This window comes from Mobula birostris, chromosome 12 (assembly GCF_030028105.1).
Source record: "Mobula birostris isolate sMobBir1 chromosome 12, sMobBir1.hap1, whole genome shotgun sequence".
NCBI classification, from domain to species: Eukaryota; Metazoa; Chordata; class Chondrichthyes; order Myliobatiformes; family Myliobatidae; genus Mobula; species Mobula birostris.
The window spans coordinates 72,770,136-72,784,824 of NC_092381.1; the positions used below are offsets into that span (position 1 = coordinate 72,770,136).

The 14,689-nt window shown below is 41.4% G+C and overlaps 1 protein-coding gene across 1 annotated transcript in view; it reads right to left on the bottom strand.

Annotated features, from left to right (window-relative positions):
- rtca (RNA 3'-terminal phosphate cyclase) overlaps positions 1 to 14,112 on the bottom strand; it is a 32,653-nt gene extending 18,541 nt beyond the window's left edge. Inside the window, exons 1-3 of the mRNA XM_072274108.1 lie at positions 13,961 to 14,112; positions 7,014 to 7,114; positions 1,769 to 1,912 (exon numbers count right to left, since the gene is read on the bottom strand). Coding sequence (XP_072130209.1) covers positions 1,769 to 1,912; positions 7,014 to 7,114; positions 13,961 to 14,002 — 287 coding nt within the window. The 5' untranslated portion in view covers positions 14,003 to 14,112. The remainder of the gene's footprint in view (positions 1 to 1,768; positions 1,913 to 7,013; positions 7,115 to 13,960) is intronic.
- Positions 14,113 to 14,689: the final 577 nt, after the last annotated feature.

The window sequence follows — 14,689 nt, forward strand, 5'->3', positions numbered from 1 at the left end:
CATTCAATGGTGACTGAAGCCCAATTTTGTTAACGTGGCATAACTGCATTTGGAGGCCTAAATCTGATAAAGATGACTGCAGTATACTCTCTCACTTCAGCACAGAACTGTTTGAGCATTAAAAAACTGGTTTATATATTGCGTATTAACTATAATTCAAAGGTTCATTTATTATCCAAGTATATTACTTGAAATTCTTCTTCTCCGGGTAGCCATGAAACCAAGAAAGAAAGGCAGCACGATCATCAACCCCCAAAATCCCTGCTCCACGCACATAAAAAACAACAAAAATGGAACATGCACGTCAACCCCCAAATCCCTCCTCCCGCACAAACAAAAAACACAAACCAAACAGAACAGGTACATCAAAACTTACTTACGGGGACCAAAACTTACCATTCTTGAGCAGACTGGCCAGAATTACTCTCACAAAGGCAACAAAATGTCATAGCTACCAATAACTGACAAAGTGCTTTTGTCAAAAGTTCCCAGTACAGCAACAATTAAATACATTTGCAAACAATGGTATTGAAGGACAGAGTCATTCATTTCTATGTCAGAAGAGTTAAACATAATTTATGCCTAAATTGAACAGACTAGCCAATGCAGTTGAACTTGGTAGTTGAAAGGTGGTACTTTTACAAGCATCTTCAGTGGAAAACTGTACATCATTTGTCTAATAGAGGCAATTACCTCCAATAAGCATAGGAAAGTTCCTATTCTAAATATCTCAAATTTAGGTTTAAACCCTCTTCACAGTTTCTATCCTCTTACACAATTCCTCCATCACCACCTTCCCTTTCTTCAAATATGATGATCCATGCGTTCTGCCGCATTGGAACGTTCTCCAGTTACTTTCCCAATTACTTCTTCACCTCACTCCTTTGGGTTACCCCTCTCAGTACCTCCCATTTGAGCTCAGTGCCCATTTTTAGTTGGGAGGTTCTTCTATATCAGAAGCACTATTCTAACATTGGCAGCGAATACCCCAAAGAAAAAAGCCAAGAAAAAAAGGTGACTTGTGATGTAAACTTTAAAAAAAACTTAAAGATATTTTCATTTTCTGTAGTGTTAGTCATCCATAAAATACAATATACCATAATAGACTTTACAATATTAAATAAGGTTCACACAGATTTGTTGGAAGCTTCATGCAATCAATTTAGAGGAAGACAAAAAAAAATCGTTGTGATGCACTCTCATATAAAAATTGAATGTTGGGAAGCTCCATCACAGTTTACACTAGCTAAGGAAGCTAAAGACTAACACCCAACACCTGATGAAGGGTTCCGGCCCGAAACGTCAACCGATCTTTTCCACGGATGCTGCCCAACCTGCTGAGTTCCTCCAGCGTGTTGTGAGTGTTGCTTTGACCCCAGCATCTGCAGATTATTTTGTGTTTACCCAACACCTCCTCTGACCAAGATCCTTGCATTCCAGGGTGCCATGACAGAAGCTTTCTCACCACTTTCAGATGCTCAGTGAATCCTAACAATATCAAACATCGGAACTTCAAAGAGTGTCACCAGTTTGAGTTAAATATTTGGACCTTTCACAAACTTCTAAGCTAAGACTTATCAGAAGCCATGGAAATTAAAATAAAAATAAATTGTTTATTCATTTTCTTCTGATGAGCAAGATATAATGTTCAATATCAATTGCAGATGCTAAAAATTGGCTTCAAATTCAGGGATCCTAAAAGTGTAAAAGATAAAAGCAAGACATTTTTTCTCTTCATTAAAATGCAGCTTTGCCTATCTATGCTTACCCAGCTGTTTTTGTATCTGCCACGTGGTTACCTCCTTTGATTTTACCAGGAGAGAAACATATTTCCGTGGAACCGACTTTGGCTTCTTCAAGGCAACCATCACATAGATCACGAACCATCTCAAGTCCTGATAGATGCTGAGGCCTTAAAATTTTAAAAAATATATGTTTTAGCAGCTAACCAATAAAGAACTGTACTTTTTCAGGTCTTCCCATAGAAATGTGTGTGTTCATGAAGATTACATTGGTAATTAGAATCCAAATCAATCTTCAGAATAAGAGCCACAAATTAAGGCCATCATAGTTGGGTGCCTCTGACTAATACATGAAAATATCTCCATTTTTGTACCAATTTAAATGTTCACCAGTTTCCGATACCAGCCATTTGTGCTACAACCAAAGCTAGGACAAAATATTTTAAAGTTTCTCACCTAATGGGAATTGTTCACAAACCATCTGAGTGGCATTAAGTGAGCATAAATCATCAGAGAATGAAATGAAGAATAAAGTTTTTTCACCACCACCACTCAAACAGGTTATTAGAAAACTAAGAATGATTACAAAAAACAGAGATAAAAATTGTATTCATGGGAGACTTCTATCTACATAGAGACTGGATAAGTCACATCAGCAGCAAATAGAGGATGAATTCATAACATATATGCAAGATCATATTTTAAGATCAATAATCTGGTGACCACTTAGGGAAACCAGGGAGATTTTTTAGGTTATTTAGTGCATAAGAAAGAGCTAACTGATAATTTTGCTGCAAAGAGGCTTTATACAAGACAACATTCATAATGTGATAAAATTATTCTTGAGTTTGAAAGTGATGCAATTAATCTGAAAATACAGTCTTAAAGGTACGAGGGAACAATAATATCAGCCTGTAGGTTAATTGGGAAAACACAATGAAAGGTACAAAGGTGGGCAGGCAATTGCTTTCATTTAAAGAAATGAGGCAGAAGTTGCAGAAAATGTTATTCCTCCAAGGCACAAAAACCCACAGAAAATGTGGTCCACCTATTTCCGTGTGATCAACAAGTTTCTGAATCAGAATCAGAGTCAGGTTTATTATTACCGGAATGTGACGTGAAATTTGTTAACTTAGCAGCAATAGTTCAATGCAATACATAACCTAGCAGAGAGAAAAAAAATAAACAAAATAAAAATAATAATAATGAACAAGTAAGTCAATTATGTATATTGACTAGATTTTAAAAATGCACAAAAACAGAAATACTATTTTTTTTTTTTTTTTTTTATTAAAGTGAGGTAGTGTCCAAAGCTTCAATGTCCATTTAGGAATCGAACGACAGAGGGGAAGAAGCTGTTCCTGAATCGCTGAGTGTGTGACTTCAGGCTTCTGTACCTCCTACCTGATGGTGACAGTGAGAAAAGGGCATGCCCTGGGTACTGGACGTCCTTAATCATGGACGCTGCCTTTCCAAGACACCGCTCCCTAAAGATGTCCTGAGTACTTTGTAGGCTAGTACCCAAGATGGAGCTGACCAGATTCACAACCTTCTGCAGCTTATTTCGGTCCTGTGCAATAGCCCCTCCGTACCAGACAGTGATTCAGCCTGTCAGAATGCTTTCCACTGTACAACTATAGAAGTTTTAGTGTATTTGTTGACATGCCTAATCTCTTCAAACTCCTAATAAAATATAGCCACTGTCTTGCCTTCTTTCTAACTACATTGATATGTTGGGACCAAGTTAGATCCTCAGAGATCTTGACACCCAGGAACTTGAAGCTGCTCACACTCTCCACTTCTGATCCCTCTATGAGGATTGGTATATGTCCCTTCATCTTAACCTTCCTGAAATCCACAATCAGCTCTTTCGTCTTACTGACGTTGAGTGCCAGGTTGTTATCTCACTCCTATACGCCTTCTCGTCACTACCTGAGATTCTACCAGCGATGGTTGTGCTGTCAGCAAATTTATAGATGGTATTTGAGCTATACCTAGCCACATAGTCACGTGTATGTAGAGAATAGAGCAGTGGGCTAAGCACACACCCCTGAGGTGCACCAGTGTTGATCATTAGTGAGGAAGATATGTTATCACCAATCTGCACAGATTGTTGTCTTCGGGTTAGGAAGTCGAGGATCCAATTGTAGAGGGAGGTACAGAGGCCCAGGTTCTGCAACTTCTCAATCAAGATTGTGGGAATGATGGTATTAAGTGCTGAGCTATAGTCAGTGAACAGTATCCTGACGTAGATGTTAGTGTCGTCCAGGTGGTCTAAAGTCGTGTGAAGAGCCATTTAGATTGCGTCTGCCGTTGACCTATTGTAGCAATAGGCAAATCGCAATGGGTCCAGGTCCTTGCTGAGGTAAGAGTTCAGTCTAGTCATGACCAACCTCTCAAAGCATTTCATTACTGTCGACGTAGAAACATAGAAACATAGAAAATAGTGAGTGCTACCGGGCAAAGGTCATTAAGGCAGCCCACATTATTCTTCTTAAGCACTGGTATAATCGTTGCCTTTTTGAAGCAAGTGGGAACTTCTGTCCGTAGCAGTGAGAGATTGAAAATGTCCTTGAATACTCCCACTAGTTGGTTGGCACAGGTTTTCAGAGCCTTACCAGGTACTCCATCGGGATCTTCCGCCTTGCGAGGGTTCACTCTCTTTAAAGACAGTCTAACATCGGCCTCTGAAATGGAAATCACAGGGTCATCAGGTGCAGCAGGGATCTTCACAGCCATAGTTGTGTTCTCCCTTTCAAAGCATGCATAGGAGGCGTTGAGTTCATCTGGTAGTGAAGCATCGCTGCCATTCATACTATTGGGTTTTGCTTTGTAGGAAGTAATGTCTTGCAGACCCTGCCAGAGTTGCCAGGCATACCTTCTTGGTCCTCACTGCTGGTGCTGCAGTCTTCAGTCTCTGCCTATACTCAGGGAGTAGAAGTACAGCTAAATGATCAGACTTCCCGAAGTGAGGACATAGAATAGCATGGTAGGCATTTTATGGTGGTGTATCAATGGTCCAGTGTGTTGTTTCCTCTGGTATTGCAAGTGATCTGTTGATGGTAGTTGCTTAGTGATTTTTTTCCAGACTAGCCTGGTTAAAATCTCCCAAAACAATGGTGAAGGCGTTAGGGTGTACTGTTTTGTGCATATTGATCCCGTTACTCAGATCTTCTAAAGCCTGCTCGACATTGGCTACCAAAATGATCCCAGAGAACTGTCTTGGTAGGTAAAAAGGACGGCACTTTACTGCTGGATATTCCAGGTCTGGTGAGCAGAATTGAGACAGCACTGATATATTTGTGCACCAGGAACAGTTGATCATGAGGCATACTCCCCTACCTCTGCTTTTGAGAGACTCTATAGATCTATCCTGACGGTGTATAGTAAACCCGTCAATCTGGATCGCTGCATCAAGGATGGAAGGGGTTAACCAGGATTCCATGTAACAAAGGACACACGCGGTCCTAATTTCCCTCTGATTCAGCACCCTGGCTCTGAGATTATCGATTTTATTCATCAGAGACTGCATGTTCGCCAGCAAAATAGTCGGTATAGGGGGTTTAAAACCGTTTCCTTAAACGCACCTGTAACCCTGATCTACACCCACGCTTCCTCCGAGGTGTCCTATATGGGCACTTCCAACCCCAATCGGTGTTGATTGTTTGATGAATCAAGGGATAAGGCAGAAAGATGGTGTTAAATAGAAGACAACCATAAAATTCCGAGCAGGCTCAAGAAGCCAAGTGCCTACTTTATCTCCTAATGTAATTAAAAGTAAAGCAGAACTTGACTTTAGAAGATGGATGAGAGATAGTAACGGTCTGGTTATATTTTTAATGTCCTTTTTCAAGAAAAAGAATATTCCTCCCAAGGAGGGAAATATTCACTAGAATGGTTCACTGTGCCCATATTCTGTAAAGTTTAGAAATAATTAAAGGCAATTACATTGAAATTCACAGAATGCTTGACTGGCCGGATGCAGGGAGGATATTTTCCTGATTAAATTACTAGCAAGGAAAAGCAATAAGATGGGGCAAAATTTTTTTTCATGCAAAGGATGTTGAATCTTTGTAATTTTCCATGCAGATATTGAGTTTATTCAAAACAGATCAAAAGATTTCTTGACAGTATGTGAATCAAAGGTATGTTAATCATCTAGGAAAATTAGGAGAACAGCCATGATCTTGATGAATGGTGGAGCAAAGGACCAAATGACCTATCCTTAATAAGTCATAGCAGCAAAGATAACAATAATTTAAAGGGGAAATAGACAAGAAATTTAAGATGCAAATGGCTAATGGACATTAAAGACAAACAAAAGAGACTGCAGACGCTGGAATATGAAACAGAAAACTGAATGCTGTAAGAACTCAACAGGCAGCATCAGTGGTAGCACAAGATGCATATTGACTCCTATAGTTACCGTGACTTCCTCCCATCCTGTCTCTGAAAGATGCTATCCCTTTTCTAATTTCTCCATTTCAGCCACATCTTTTCTGAAGATGTGGTCTTTTTCTCCAGGCTTTCTGAAAAGTCCTCCTTCCAGAAATGTGGCAAACCCTGCACAATAGGGGATAGAGCCCTCACACACATTTCCACCATTTCCACACTTTTGCGCTCACTCATCCTCTCTAGGCAGAACAACAGAGATCCCTTCATTCTCATCTGTCACTCACCAATCTCCACATCCAATATATCATCCTCCAGCATTTTCAGCAGCTCCACAATTCCACCACCAGTCGCACCTCCCTCCCCACTCTTTGAACTTACCGCAGAGCACTCCCTTTCTGACCCCCTGGTCTATTCATCACTCCAGACTGTCCCTCCCCATGCCCTTGGCACTTTCCCAATACAACCATCTCCTCTCTTACGGACCTATGTAGTCTTCCAGAGAGGCAAAGAGTAAGTGAGACTAAAACTAGAGGTCATAGGTTAAGGGTGAAAGGTGAAATTTTTAAGCTGGAGGTGGGGGGTGGGGAGATTGTCTTCACTCAGAGAGTGACAAGAGTGTGAAACAAGCTGCCAGAAGTAGTGTTGGATGCAGGTTCAAATTAACACATCTAAGAGAAGTCTAGACAAGCAAGTGGATGGAAGGAGAATGGAAGACTCTGGTCCATGTGCAGGTCAATGGTACTTGGCAAAATAATAGTTCGGCACAGACTAGATGGGCCAGAAAGCCTGCTTCTGTGCTGCTCTATGACTCCATGGTCTTTTAAAAGAGTTTGATGGGGAGGCAAAAAACTGATCAAATAAGCTGTGAATACTTACCGTAGGCCAGGCGTGCTTCTCCCTGCTCGAATATTATGGATTTTTATCTTGGTTCCAAGAAGGCAACTTAGTGCTGTACAAACACGTAAAATCTGTCCTCCCTGGAAAAGGAAAGTGCCATAGTCATAATCATACTTTATTAATCCCGGGGGAAATTTGTTTTCATTACAGTTGCTCCATAAATAATAAATAGTAATAGAACCATAAATAGTTAAATAGTGATATGTAAATTATGCCAGTAAATTATGAAAATTAGTCCAGGACCAGCCTATTGGCTCAGGATGTCTGACCCTCCAAGGGAGGAGTTGTAAAGTTTGATGGCCACAGGCAGGAATGACTTCCTATGACGCTTAGTGCTGCATCTCGGTGGAAGGAGTCTCTGGTTGAATGTAATCCTGTGCCCACCCAGTACATTATGTAGTGGATGGGAGACATTGACCAAGATGGCATGCAACTTAGACAGCATCCTCTTTTCAGATACCACCGTGAGAGAGTCCAGTTCCATCCCCACAACATCACTGGCCTTACGAATGAGTTTGTTGATTCTGTTGGTGTCTGCCACCCTCAGCCTGCTGCCCCAGCACACAACAGCAAATATGATAGCACTGGCCACCACAGACTCGTAGAACATCCTCAGCATCGTCCGACAGATGTTAAAGGACCTCATTCTCCTCAGGAAATAGAGACGACTCTGGCCCTTCTTGTAGACAGCCTCAGTGTTCTTTGACCCGTCCAGTTTATTGTCAATTCATATCCCCAGGTATTTGTAATCCTCCATGTCCACACTGACCCCTGGATGGAAACAGGGGTCACCGGTACCTTAGCTCTCCTCAGGTCTACCACCAGCTCCTTAATCTTTTTCACATTAAGCTGCAGATAATTCTGCTCACACCCGTAGCCCCGTGCTCAGCCTCATCTCCCTTGCTGATGCATCCAACTATGGCAGAGTCATCAGAAAACTTCTGAAGATGACAAGACTCCATGCAGTAGTTGAAGTCCGAGGTGTAAATGGTGAAGAGAAAGGGAGACAAGACAGTCCCCTGTGGAGCCCCAGTGCTGCTGATCACTCTGTCGGACATTCATTCAACTACCTGCATTTATAGTACTATGTTAAAGTCTTAGGCACCCTAGATTTTTATATAAATTTTGCTTACTGCATTAGTGTGTCAGTAGGAAAGAACAAATGTTAGATTTTCAGGCATTCATTTTCCCAAAAACTACATGTTAGAGAACTTTTTGCATTTCATTAAAGAAAGTGACACATTAAGTAATAGGCTGCTTTTCAATTAAAAAGTTACTTTGTAAGTATAAAGCCCAGTGCATGATTATTCAGAAGAATGAGGGGTGATGTCATTGAAACCTATCAAATGGTGAAAGGCCTTGATGGAGTGGATTTGGTAAGGACATTTCCCTAGGTGGCAGTGTCTAAGACTAGAGGACAGAGCCTCTAAATAGAGTGGCGTCTTTTTGGAATGGAGATGCAGAATTCCTTTAGCCAGAGAGCCTAATTCTGCTCCTATATCTATGGTCGTATGGTAAACACAGGATGCTAATGATCAATAACAATGACTTGAATGAACTAAACAGATTAACTGAAACAGAAATGAGTGCAGATAAAATCAAACCACACTAAAAGGTGAAGGTGCGGCAGATGTGACAGTTTAACCTTCAAGCCGTCAATCCTTGCACCATGGCAATAGTAAGCTTAACAACATGACACAAGGTGGTCATCCTGCACCAGTTTTCTTATAAAACTGCAGAACAGTGCAACTAAGAGAATTGATGCAGTTTTAAAAGCAAATGATGGTCACACCAAATATTGATTTTATCTACGAACATTTGTAGTTCATGACTGTTTACTGCTCATTATAGTAACTTCTTGATATTTAGAAATTTTTCATTTCATAATTTTTGAAAGTAGTTTCACTTTACAGAATATTTTACATATACCCAAGATTTTTGCACAGTACGATATATTAAAAGTTCAATATACCAATATGATCTGATAGCACTGACAGAGACATGGTTGCAAGTGATATATAGACTGGGGCAGATACTACCATAAGGAATGCCTACCGTTCAATTCCTAGACTGCATTTTGGGAAATTGGATCATTTGGTTGCCCTCCTCCTACCTGTATACAGACAGACGCTGAAGAGCAATGCTCCAGAAGTAAGGACAATGAAGAGGTGGTCATAGGAGGCAAAGGAGCGGCTATGGGATTGTTGTGAGTCGGTGGACTGGGCCTTGTTCAAGGACTCATCAGAGGATCTGAACGAATACACCACAGTTGTCATAGATATTATACGAACAGTTGTAGATGAGTGTGTCTCCACAAAATTATTCTAGGTACAATTTCCAGAAAGCCATCTCACATGTGAAGTGGCAATAACAGACCACACTTGCATCACTGAAGGATACTCTACTTCTGTGGCAGGACATGAATGCCATCATCTCCTACAAAGAGAAACCAAGCAGCATAGGTGACAACAAGGGTTCACTCCCACATGAGCTCACACCTTCTATGCTCCCTTTGACCATCAAAACATGGAGGTATCTTTTTAAACTGCCACAGTCCCCCGATGACCTGAGATTTCTGTCTCAAAAGCCAATGTGAGAGCATCCTTCAGGAGTGTGAACCCACAAAAAGCATCCCGGCCAGCAAGGATTTCAGGTCGAGTACCAAAGACCTGTGCTGATCAAACGGCTAGCGTGTTCACTGATATCTTTAATGACTTGCTTCAGCAGTCTGAGGTACCACCTAAACAGGCTTCAATTATATCAGTGCCTAAGAAGAACACGGTTACCTGCCTTAATGACTATTGTCCAGTCGCACTTACTGTACATCCACTTTGAGATGTTGGTGATGAAACACATCAACTCCTGCCTGAGAGGTGACTTGGATCAGCTCTAATTAGCCTGTCATTATAACATATCAACAGCAGATGCCAGTTCATTGTCTCTTCCACTCAATCCTGAAACATCTGGACCGTGATGATGCTTATATCAGGATGCTCTTCATTGACTACAGTTCAGCGTTCAGTACTATTATCCCCTCAAAATTTACCAATAAGCTTCAAGACCTGAGCCTCAATACTTCCTTGTGCAACTGGATGCTCAATTTCCTCACTTGCAGACCCCAGTCAGCTCAGGTTAGCAACGACATCTCCTCTATGATCACTATCAGTGCAGGTGCAACACAAGGCTGTGAGCTTAGCCCCCTGCTCTACTCACTTTATACTTATGAGGCTAAGCACAGCTCCAATGCCATATTTAAGTTTGCTGTCAATGACCGAATCAAAGGTGGTAATGAATCAACATATAGGAGGGAGATTGAAAATCTGGCCAAGTGGTGCCACAACAACAACCTCTCACTCAATATCAGCAAGACCAAGGAGCAGATCAGTGACTTGAGGAGAAAATTCAGAGGTCAATGAGTCCCACCTCATTTGGGTTCAGAGGTGGAGAGTCAGCAACTTTAAATTCCTTGGTGTTATCATTTTAGACGATCCTTGGTGATTCCTTGGTGTTATCATCTTAGACGATCTGTCCTGGGTCCAGCACACGAGTGCCATTACAAAGAAAGCACGGCAGCACCTCTACTTCCTTAGGAGTTTGTGTTGATTTGGCATGACCTCTATAGATGTGTGGTGGAGAGTCCATTGACTGGCTGCATCACAGCCCGGTATGAAAACAGCAATGCCTTTGAACAGAATATCCTACAAAATGTAGTGGGTATAGTCCAGTCCATCATAAGTAAAGCCCTCCCCACTATTGAGCACATATGGAGTGCTGTCTCAGGAGAGCAGAAGCCAAAGGAACCCCCCCCCCCACCACCACCACCACTAACCACCCAGGCCATACACTTTTCTCGCTGCTACCTGGTAGGAGATCCAGGAGCCTCAGGACGTTACTCCACCAGGTTCAAGAACAGTCAACCATCAGCCTCTTGAACCAGAGGGGATAACTTTGCTCAACTTCACCTGTCCCATCACTGAGCTGTTCCCATAACCTATGGACTCAATTTCAAGAACTCTTCATCTCATGTTCTTCATATTTATTGTTTATTTTATTCTTTTCTTTTTGCATTCTGACAGTTTGTTGTCTTTTACATACTGGTTGTCTGTCCATCCTGTTGGGTGCGGTCTTTCATTGATTCTATTGTGTTTCTTGTATTTACTGTGATTCTTCACACAAAAATGAATCTCACAGTTGTATATGATAACATACATGTACTTTAGACAATAAATTTACTTTGAACTTTTAATATTGAAGGGTTTGGCACCTAAAGCGGAAAGGAAGCAAGAAAATGATACAGAAATTATTCTGTTAATTATTGATGGTCAAGTGTAACAAATTCAGGATGTAGAAATTGTTTGGGTACATTATACAGGCCCTATAACAATAACTACACAGTTGAACAGATTGTAAAAAAGTGATATTTGGGGAGTAGGGGAATTTTATTCTACAAATATCACATGTATTGATGTGTCTGCCATGATTCAGCATAGAAAAGATAACCTAAAACAGGAGCTCATTGAGCTTTTTTGGGATACTTTCCTTGAACTACACGTTCTGGAGACAAAGTGAGATCAGGTATTACTGTTCTATAAAGAGAATGGAATAATGAATACTCTCAGATGAAGGCATAACCATAGTAGCAACAACTATAATAAAATAAATGTAAAACTCAATTGCAAGGGAGAAATCTGCTGTGGGCCAATCCAGCCACCTTAATTGTAATAGAGTTCCTCTTCTTACCTAAAATCTGCATCTAAAACATCGTCCTCTGCAACTTCTGCCATCTCCAAAGGGATCCTACCACCAAACATCCACCCCTCTGCTTTCCACAGGGATCACTCCCTCTGTGACTCCTTTGTCCATTCATCTCTCCCCACTAATCTCCCTCCTGGCACTTATCCCTGCAAGCAGCCAAAGTGCTACACCTGCCCATTCACCTCCTCCTTCACTTCCATTCAGGGTCTCAAACAGTCCTTCCATGTGAGGCATCACTTCCCGTGAATCTGCTAGGGTCAGCTATTGTGTCCGATGCTCCCAATGCAGCCTCCTCTACATTGGTGAGACCTGTCATAAATTGGGGACTGCTTCATCGAGCACCCCCACTCCATCCACCAGAAGTGAAACTTCCCGGTGCCAAACATTTTAATTCCCATTCTGACCCCGACCTCCTCTTGTGCCATGAGGCCACCCTCAGGGTGGAGGAACAACACCTTTTATTCAGTCTGGGTAGCTTGCAACCTGATGGTATGAATATAGAATTCTCCTTCTGACAAAAAGAAATTCCCTCTCCCCTTCCTCTATTCCCAATTCAGGCCTTTACCATTCCTCACCTGCCTATCTCCTTCAACCTTGGTCCCCTCCTCCTTCCCTTTCTCCTAAGATCCACTCTCCTCTCCTATCAGATTCCTTTCTCTCCCCTTTCCTGCCAACATGGCTTCACCTATCACCTTCTAGGTATCCTCCTTTCCATTTCCTTATCTTTTTATTCTGACATCTTCCCCCTTCCTTTCCAGTCCTGAAGAAGAGTCTTGGTCCGAAATGTTGACTGTTTATTCATTTCCATAAATGATACCTGACCTGCTGATTTCCTCTAGAATCTTGTGTGTTGCTTAGTTCCAGGTTAAGTTTTTAAGCTTAAATAAAACCAATTAATTACACTATACTTTTGATATTTGGGAGTTGTTTCATGTCCTTGAACGTTCCAGGCAGTTGATCGACACAGGTCAAGTCAGTGTGCAAAATTTATCAACTGGAATATACCGTGGGACACTGTAAAACTGTTAGCGTTGGCAAGAAAGCAGACCAATGATGTTAATTGTGAGAGATTGTCAAGCCTTGTAATGACAAAGGGGTCTATGTGTCCTAGTGAAGATTTGCAAAAGGCTAGAATCTAAATATGCCAATTAATGAGGAAAGACAACAATGTGATCCTTTATTATATGTGGTATTAACCTTAAGAGGTTACACTTCAATTATAAAGAAATGTATAGCTTAATCTAGAGTAGATTAAAAAAAATCATAGGAATACTACACAAAACAGCTTCTTCAGCCCAAGCTTACACAAATGATCAAACACTAATCCTACTGCAAGCCATTCCATTCTCCCTTATTCCCATCAACTAACCCAAATTCTGTTGGGGGTTGGTGTTGGATGGTTAATATAAAATCAGTGGGTTGAACGACTTGTTTCTGCATGTATGATTTTATTACTCTATAACTAGATGTCAATGTAGACACATAAGTTGACTTCATGGGAGACTTCAGGAGAGCAAATCCACAATCCAATTCGAGTCAAAACTACCTCCTGAATCATGGCAGGCATATCAATACACGTGACATTTGTTAACAATCACTGATATATTCGCAAGCTACCCATAAACGATACGGATCTTTATTAGGTAAAAAGACCTGTGAAATACATTAAGAAACATCATAACAGGATTGGAGTTTCCTATTAGTCAATTCGTAACCACATGAAGTGCCCTAATAGCCACCCGACTCTCCTTTATGGTATTATTATCGATCTTGGGGGGGGGGCGGAGGATAAAGAATGGCAGCAATATTGAGATTTTTGCAAACAGGCAACGCAGAAGCCCCAAATCCAGAGTCCCTTCATCTCTCGAAACCCGGGCAGAAATACATATGCATGGCCGATCAGTACTAGGTTTATTTCCCGCTAGCTGTCAGACATCAAATTATCATTAATAGCTCTAATTGACCAATATCAAGCACACACTAAATTAATGGGTCGAGAATCGAGACGAGGTAATATTCCGCATGAGACTGACCGCTTTATTTCGGATTTGGGTTCAAACAATATTATCGGTAGATTTCCGCACTCGGGCCCAAAGCCATGCAGTCAGCGCGAAGCAGCACAGGCCCAACCGAGAGATTTACAGCGGAGACTAACTCCACGCATCACTCACCCCTTCCATTATCCCACCGTCAATTTCAGTGTATTCAGCCATTGTTGCCAAATGGAACCGTGAAAGTCTAGCACCCACGTAACACAGAGACCTGCACAAAAAAGCCAACCTGGCTCCTTTACGCAGTCGCCAATCAAATTCCGCCTCTCACATTAAACCCACCCCTCACACCATCACCGCTCAAACCCCGCCTCTTCAGTCAGTCCAGTCCTCTTCGTACAGATGCAACGTGACCTGCTAAACGCTGCTTGCATGTTCTGTTTTGTCTCTCATTGATACTCCTCGAACCCCGCCCCTTATCATCGGGACCACAGTGCTGGTGGAAGGAGGTTTACAATCATATTCTCAGTTAGTTAGTGATGGGCAATAAATGCCAGCCTTGCGAGTGATGGTCAGATTCCGTCAGTAATCAGTAGTCTCATGACTCACACCACCAGGTTCAGGAACAGTTATTAGCCATCAACCATTAAGCTCTTGAACTAGAAGGGATAACTTCACTTGACCTATCACTGTTCCCACAAGCTATGGACTCACTTTCAAGGGCTCTTTATCTTATATTCCCAAAATTTATTTCTTGTTTATTTATTATTTATTTTTTTTCTCTTGTATTTGCACAGTAGTTGCTTGTCCTGTTGGGTGTGGTCTTTCATTAATTCTTTTCCTTTTATCAATCTTTTTATCGATTGTAAAAAAAAGTGTGTATACAAACAGGAGGAGAATATCTCTGGT